General features: G+C 47.9%; 3 protein-coding genes across 3 annotated transcripts; 1 reads left to right on the top strand and 2 right to left on the bottom strand.

Moving 5' to 3' along the window:
* Positions 1 to 798: 798 nt before the first annotated feature.
* On the bottom strand, positions 799 to 1363 carry H257_18392 (hypothetical protein; the record flags this gene model as incomplete). The annotated part of the gene is made up of 2 exons (XM_009847433.1): positions 799 to 858; positions 1037 to 1363. The coding sequence occupies 2 exons, from the start codon at positions 1361 to 1363 to the stop codon at positions 799 to 801; spliced, it is 387 nt and encodes a 128-aa protein (XP_009845735.1).
* A 301-nt stretch (positions 1364 to 1664) lies between these two features.
* Positions 1665 to 2401, bottom strand: H257_18393 (hypothetical protein; the record flags this gene model as incomplete). Its single annotated transcript, XM_009847434.1, has 2 exons — positions 1665 to 1881; positions 2226 to 2401. The coding sequence occupies 2 exons, from the start codon at positions 2399 to 2401 to the stop codon at positions 1665 to 1667; spliced, it is 393 nt and encodes a 130-aa protein (XP_009845736.1).
* Positions 2402 to 5252: 2851 nt separating this feature from the next.
* Positions 5253 to 6441, top strand: H257_18394 (hypothetical protein; the record flags this gene model as incomplete). Its single annotated transcript, XM_009847435.1, has 2 exons — positions 5253 to 5258; positions 5719 to 6441. The coding sequence occupies 2 exons, from the start codon at positions 5253 to 5255 to the stop codon at positions 6439 to 6441; spliced, it is 729 nt and encodes a 242-aa protein (XP_009845737.1).
* Between the last annotated feature and the right edge of the window lie 1526 nt (positions 6442 to 7967).

Here is a 7967-nt window from a genome sequence, read left to right on the forward strand (position 1 = left end):
GCTGCGATCAGCGGCATCCAACGTTTCACCATGAAAGGGGGAGGGACCCCCCGAAACGGCGTGGATTGGGACGACGACTCCCATTATTACGTGGACCCAGACGTACGAATCTGGATCCCAGTCGACCTACAGCAGCGGATTTGTGTGATCGCTCACCAAGGAGCCAGTGGTCACCGTCGCATCGCAGCGACGACCAAGTCGGCGTCCGACAAGTTTGTGTGGAAGACGCTTTTCACGGGCGTCGAAGCGTTCGTGCGTGCCTGTTTGCACTGCCTGTGCATTGACGGAGAAATGGTTCCCCGTCCATTGGGTTCGGCGCTTCACGCAGAGAAGCCGAACGAGCTTATCCATTTCGACTGGTTGTCGATGCCCATCGCCAAGTCTGGCCAAACACAAGTGCTTGTCGTGAAGGACGACATGAGTGGCTTTGTACAGCTGCTCGCGGAAGAGTCCGCTGACGCCGCCGCGACCACTCAGTTCCTGATGACGTGGTTTACCACGTTCGGCTGCGTTGACACATGGGTGTCAGATGGCGGTTCTCACTTCAAGAACGAAGTGATCGAGAAGGTGCGGAAGTTGGTGGGTGCCCACCATCATATCACGACAGCCTACAGTCCTTGGGCGAACGGGACTGTGGAAGTAGTCAACCGACTAGTGCTGCGCGCCGTAAAGGCGCTCCTCAGCGAAATGAAGCTGAACGCGGGCGAATGACGAAAAGAACAGGCGGAACAGCGGGAAGCGTGGAAGCGCGAGCAGGCTGATCAGCGTCGTCGTGAGGACGAACAACGCAGTCACTACCTATTGGATCGTGAAGATCGGGAGCGAGAAGCTCGCAAACGTGAGCAGCAGCATGAAGCTCTAATGATGTCGTTCATGGCCAAGTTTTTAGGAAACTCAAACTAAATTTGATAACAATTGTTGTCATTAACTATTTTGGTTCAAATAGAAAAATCAAAACAAAATTTGGAAACAATTGTTGTCATCAATTATTTGGTTGAAATACAGAGCGAATTTGGCTTATACCCGTGGAGCGAACTCGGTAGTTGTACAAGCGGTAGATCGTGCTTAGTCGTCGGGCACGAACAGTTGGACTGTAAGGGAGTGGCAATCCCAATGTGCGGTAGACAATCGGGGCAGATCCCATGCCCCACTCCGCAGCCTGACGTAACGAGGTAATTGCGTTACTGACTCGCTCAACAGCAGCTCGCAGCACGGGCGATGTCTTGTCGATGTCACCAGATTTCAAAGGAGTTACGATGCTGCGGTTCCCGCCTTTCACGGGAAATGCAGTGTCCGCAGCAACGCACACACCAGGGGCCAAAACGCCTGGCTTCCTTAACAGTTCGATGAGTGGTCGACTCATTTCTCCATCGTTCCAGGAGCCAGGAAAGTTGTGCTTCCCCCAAACGAGTGTGCCATCAACTCCGTAAAGCAATACGCCAGTGACATAAACCGAATGCAACCAACCTATTAAAATGGGGCATTTGAAATTTGTGAGAAATTGACATTTCGCATATGTGATAATGTTGGCTAAACTTGAAGCTACCGTTGTAAAATGCGTTGTGAACATCTCTGTTGCTGGGTTCCTGTATAGGGTAGTCCTTTCCATCGAGGAAGAAGGCAATCCGAGGTGCGTCAGGCTCACGAGCAGTGCAGGCATCGGCCTAATCAATCTGCGTCGCATGGTCGGGAAAGCGGATCGAGGCTTCGGGTATGGACTTGAGTGCCCTGAGAAGAGCGCATTCGGCATTGAGCAGCACTCGCGAAAGTGTCGTGGGTGGCATGCCAAACAGCTCACAAATAGTCTTGTGTTCAACGGGGGCGGTGTATACGTGCAACAGGCATGCGAGGACAACGTGCTTTTCCTCACAGCGAGGAGGTCTACCACGTCGATCTGACGTTCATTAATTGATTGCCATTAAATGATTGCCATTAAATGATTGTCAATCTCTAAATGAATGTTCTACCTGGTCCAGATTTTACGATATAGTGTTTGGAAAATACGCCCAGAAGGCGCTCAAAAGATACAACATCAAGCCATGGCACGCAATGTACATGAGTAAATGCGATCGCCATGAAGCTGCGATCGCATTTACTCATGTACATTGCGTGCCATGGCATCTCAGTCGGTGTGACGAGTGCAGTCGATAGAATCTAGAGTAGTGTGTGTGAGAACAATGTGCATTTGTGCCTTAAGACCATATTGCAAGTCCGTATTTGCATACGCAGGCGTAACATGAGAGCCAGCAGAAGCTGGTTGCGGTGTATCGTACGCTGACGATGCCTTAGGCGAGCCCTGAGAAACCCCAGAGGCGACATGCAGCTCCTCGGTGACAAACAATGGTTCAGAGTCTCCCAGTATAAAGAGGCGGCCATGACATGGGCAAAGAAAGTCAGACATCATAATTGAGCGCCCACGTCTCTTTTTTGGGTGATCTGGATGGGCCGTATTCGTCCAAACTATTCCCCCGCCGTCGTCGTTGGCGTAAAAGATGGATTCGTGTGAGTCACCCACACAACCTGCTTCTGTGAGACGTCATTGGGAGACTCCAATATGTCCATGGCCTCCCCTGAAAATGATGCCATTCGCTCGCTAAGACTCAGCCATGTCGAGCAGAAAACCTTTTGGTATTCCACAATATCTTGTCGTTCATGGCCATCGACATAAACATCCTTCATCCACGAGCCGAACTTGTTCCCCGCATGTACCATCCATCACCGGGCCGTGGCTTCTGACACAGTTCATTTCATCGCACCTTAATATTATTGCGAAGTAGAATATACTTTGGGAATAACTTTCGCATTACCTGTGAGCTCGGGGAGGATAGATTCATTGAGGTGTAATCGAAAGTTGTGAGGAGTGCGCATTGAAGGCCAAAATTTAACCACGACCATTGCCCACACTTACTCAAAAAATCCTCGTCGTGAATTAGGGACGGCGTCTTCTGGTGCCGACCTCGGCTAGAGCTCGGAAGGCAACCAAAGCGTTGATATGACTTACACCAATTCAACACCGTGCGTTGTCCGAGGTGGAATGCGGTAGGCAGTAAGGTGACCGCAGCAGCACAAGCGTTACGTCAAGTTGGGCCAGACAAACGACACTCAAAGAACATTCCCATCCACGCTTTTTGAAGTATCCACGCAAATACGACTCCTGATTGGCTAAAACGTGAATTTTTCCGGATAACACAAACAGCAAAAGCAGGGACGCCTGAGTTGAAGCAGGGATGATTCATCCCTGCTTTTGAGTGTCCGTTCCTGCTTTTGCACGTTTTCGATAGAAATTAAGAAATATGTTTGATATATTTTCAGAATCCTCGAAAATAGTTCGGATAACATCCCTGCCTTAAAGCGTGGATGGTTTTTCACAGACCAGCCCCTTAGGGGCTGGTCTGTGAAGCCCCTCTATGGATCTTATGGCTTTGAATGCGTGGTTTCCATATATCCTAGACGTAATAGTCACTAAGAACGACCCCATATTTTTGTATTATTTAGCTGACTTGCACCATACGCCCTTTGAGTTAAGATCCTGATGCACTACCACTGAGCTAATGTTACATTAAAGAACTATATGAAAACCATTCCTTAATAGATTCGATAGTATAGAAGTCAGTTCCCGATATTTCATGCCGCGGACCAAGTTGTGAAGTCATGGTCAAGGCATGCTTCATTGCAGCGCAAGAAGCTAAAGAGCGAACCAACGAACACTGGAGTGCAGCAATATCAAGTCTAATGAGTTAATCATCAAACTTATTTGCCCAATGGGTACTAGTCTTCTTCCTTGTGGTCGAGGTCGCCCCTCGCAGTGCTGCATACAACCTGATGCAATGGCCCCTTTGCACTGGCTTCCGGCATTTGGAGATGACTGGTGGCTAGGACCCGGCGCTTGTGAACAAATGTCCACAGAGTTCGACGCATGTATGATCCGACATGGGCCTATCTCCACCGATATCGTTCGCTGCGCAAATAGTGCGATCACTGTACACAGTCGCCGCCAAACGTTGCACTGTTTAAACCGCTGTAATGTCAAGTTACCTCTACAACATAACATCAGAGACTGGTATCGATGATTATGTAAGTGAAAGTTCTAAATGGTACCTCTTCCCAGTCAGAATCCAAAACGATACTAATGGATGGGCTTGAACAGTCTTCAAGCCGACGTTCATTTGCACAGTCTTGTGGTTACAATTGGCGACAAAGATCGCGCATGTGGGGGGAGCAGTGTTCATGTAGGTCGTGAATGGTTGACCCATCCTCTGAGGACCCCCTTGGGAACAGCTCAACATGCGCGATCGACATCGACAGCCATTGCCACGCTACCACGCTTGCGTGCGCTATAGGTAGTAGGAGGGTATCCTAGAGCGTCAACTCGGAGGCAAAATATAATATAATAATATATTTATTAGAAATATATATATATAAATATTTTAATAATTTCAAAAATGGACCAAGACTCATAATGTCCCCAATCGGTGGAAGTTGAAAATGATAAAACGGAGCATGCAACAGTTGGGCAAATTGGGATTTACCTCGTCCCACGTAGTTTAAACATTTTGGGGACTTTCCCTTTGTGGGGGAAAGTCCCCAAAATGTTTAAACTACGTGGGACATCTGTTTTGGCCCCCCTGCCGATTGCGGCTTCGCGACCCGCTTGATATCACATATCCGATACGTAGCATTTTATCCTAGATTCATGTATACATAGAGGTTTTTTTCATTTATAGACCGGGTTGGCGCCCAACCCGGGGAAGGATGATGGTCGAGCCCCTTCCCACGTTTTCCACCGGATGCTAAGGGTGAGTCGAGGTAATTGGAAGAGCATAGTCCCCCCTCAATTGATGTGTCCAATTGAGGTCCATGGGATTTACCTGTCGAATCCTATGTAATGCCTACATTCGGATAACCTTAATGTAATGAATGCTACAAGTGGGCTAAATCCTCAACGTTTTTCACTTTTAATTTGCATGGTATTCAGCTTTCCTTAACGATTTTCCTGTCTTGCCTCGTTGTCCTTGTAAGTGGCTGTGTTATGTCATGGCCATGGAGTCCAACATACCGACAAGTTGCAAAAGCGTCACCCAGGGCGCAGGTACAAAGATAGATTTAACATTATTACCAACAGTACGTATGATTGGGCTTTTTGGCGAAATTAATCGGATGCTGGGTGAAAATATATTGACGAAAGCTGAAAATATACGATAGTTGGTGATGGTGAAATATAAACATAAAGTTTGAGATTGCCACGAAATTAAATGGAGGTAATGAAATATATCGGTGGTCTCGTGAAATATACTGCAAGCTAAGCGAATTATAGTGAAAAACCGCTGAAATTAACCGCAAAAAAGTGTAGTAATATGAATCCACCGTACTGCAAGTGCTACTTCAATATGTATCCTGCCTCCTTTGAAAGTGCGATACTGCGGGTTTTCTGGCAAGAATAGCGGCCACGCTGTTGGATATTTATGACTGACTCGTCCATCCTAGCGGGTTAATGATAAGAGCTGGATGTACTGGTATGTATGTATGTTGTACACATCCCAACCATCCATTTGGTTACCTTGGTACTTGGTTTGCTACCCTATTAATAGTGCAATCACAGTCTGACGTAAAGATTGGATTGACTTGGCTCTAAATGAACGACCATTCATTTTCCAATTTCCATCATGAAGTTCGCACTCCTTCTCACTTTCACCGTGGCCGTCGCTGCCTTGGCTCAAGACCAACGCTTGGGGCGATGAGGCCCCTGACGACGGTTTCGAAATCGTCGGGGGCCAGGAAGCCCAATTTGGCAGACACCGTTATGTGGTTGGGATCAAGAAGTCGCCCGTTGGTGAGACCTTTTGCGGCGGCAGTCTGATCGCCCCCAACGTCGTTTTGACAGCGGCGCATTGTTTGGACGGTGTTGTACCTTCTGTGGTCGTGGGCACGCACTATTTAACCGGTTTTGCCGACGGGGAACTGGCCAATGTCACCGAGAAAATCAAACACCCCAATGGCACCGACGTGGGCATCATAATCTTGGACCACAACATCTCGATCACCCAACCTGTTGCGGTGTCGTTTGAATTCGTTCCGGCGGACGTGCTCACTTGGGTACGCGGCTGGGGAAACATCTGGCATAATGGCCCCCCATCTCGAGTGCTCAAGGAGGTCAGCGTCACGACATGGAACAACACCAGGACCTCGGCAGCGCTCAACCGCTACAGGCGAGTGACTGATACGATGTTGGGTGCAGGGGTGGAAGGAGAAAACTCCTGTCACGGTGACTCTGGGGGACCACTGACCATCGAACAAACGGTGCCGTGCAATTGGTGGGGGTGGTCAGCTGGGACTTTGAATGTGGTCTGCTCGGCACGCCAGGTATCTATGAACGCGTCAGCGCTGCTCGTGCCTTCATTGAACCGTACTTGCCGAATTAAGTCAAGCTTGCGCGTGCCATAATGAACGCGACATGGCCGACATATACAACCCACTTGGTTGAACATACAACCGACTTGGTTATGAAAGGCCAAACTCGCTCGTGCAGTGTTTGTGGTAAATATCGTTAATTTGATGAATAACCATTATGGTGCAGTACCTGAACCATTCTGTCAGTGGAAGATCTCTTTCTGTCTGTGGAAGATATCTACATTAGTATGGTCGTTGCAATCTCTTGCATCATTGACAAACTATAGTAACAGGAAGAACGCGTACTAGTAACGATCTCTGCACGAAACGTATGCTGGGATTCATATTGTAGTGAATCAATCCACCGTTACTTTGATGTGGGTCCCTTTGAAATTGCGATACAGTTGCGGGTTTTTCTGGCAAGAATGTCAGCCACACTGTTGGATACTATGTACTCCGAGGTATTTATGACTCCAAGAGATGATATATATATACAGACAACGATCTCTCCATCCAGCAAAGATGCCATAGTGCGATGCCCCCCATTACCGCTGATTCTAGAGCACGACATCACCGCCGCCGTCGTTGGGATTGATCTTCGATGGTCGCTGGCTGCCGTTGTGTTTATTCTAAACTGGAGCGACATGGAGAATGAATCGACACAACCAAATGTACACAAGAATCTGCAAAAGGGTTTACAGTTGTTAGCCATTCAGATTGCCGGAATCAACGTCGAAGTAGTGTGCGGTTTCAATTAGTGTGCTACCAATCACCACAGGACACCTGTTTACATACAAACTTCTGTACAAAGAATCAATCGATAGATTTGGCGATTCTGCACAAAAGTCCAAATTTTGGGTAAAAGGACAATATCGACCTGTTCTTCCAGCTACCATTTACAACCGCAGAGGTCCACTCAGAAAAACCGCATAATTCTCATATCCGGTTTAGTGTTCCGATACCTTAGTGGAGATACTGAGTACTTTAGTGAATAGTAGTCAGTAGATCCCTCGTGGCGTGTTTAATCTCACTAACGTCAGTGTTATATTTGCTACCTTGACGAAGGTCCCGTGGCCGAAAGCCGAGAAGAAGCGGGAGACAAACAGGATTTCAAGTGTAATTGGAAGTACATCTGCAACTACACCTCAGATATGATGTCATTCTGCTTCTTCCAAAGTTTAGCTACGATACCTACGATACCTACATACTACTATATGTATATCGTGTCAAGAAGGGGCACTTTGGTTTGGCCTTTTTCGCCGAGGTTCGGTCACCTACGGATAATGTCCGGTAATCCGGAATTATCATATAGTGTTCTTTCTCTGTAGAAGCCGGACTGTTTATGCCCAATCATAATTCAGCTAAACAGTCCGTTAATGATCATCTTTGGTTTTGCCCTTGACCACACAAGTGTTCTTCGTCGTCGTTCCTCCTCAGTGCTACCCCCTACATCGTCCCTCTTGACAGGTTATGAGCCTCCTCCCTTCCTCTGTGCAGTCCTTCGTGGGCACCCCACTCGACGACCTCCGGCATCTGGCCTACACCTTGTGGAAGACGGACTTACTCTGTCGGCGACCGAT

Source organism: Aphanomyces astaci, assembly GCF_000520075.1.
Source record: "Aphanomyces astaci strain APO3 unplaced genomic scaffold supercont1.161, whole genome shotgun sequence".
NCBI classification, from domain to species: Eukaryota; Oomycota; class Saprolegniomycetes; order Saprolegniales; family Verrucalvaceae; genus Aphanomyces; species Aphanomyces astaci.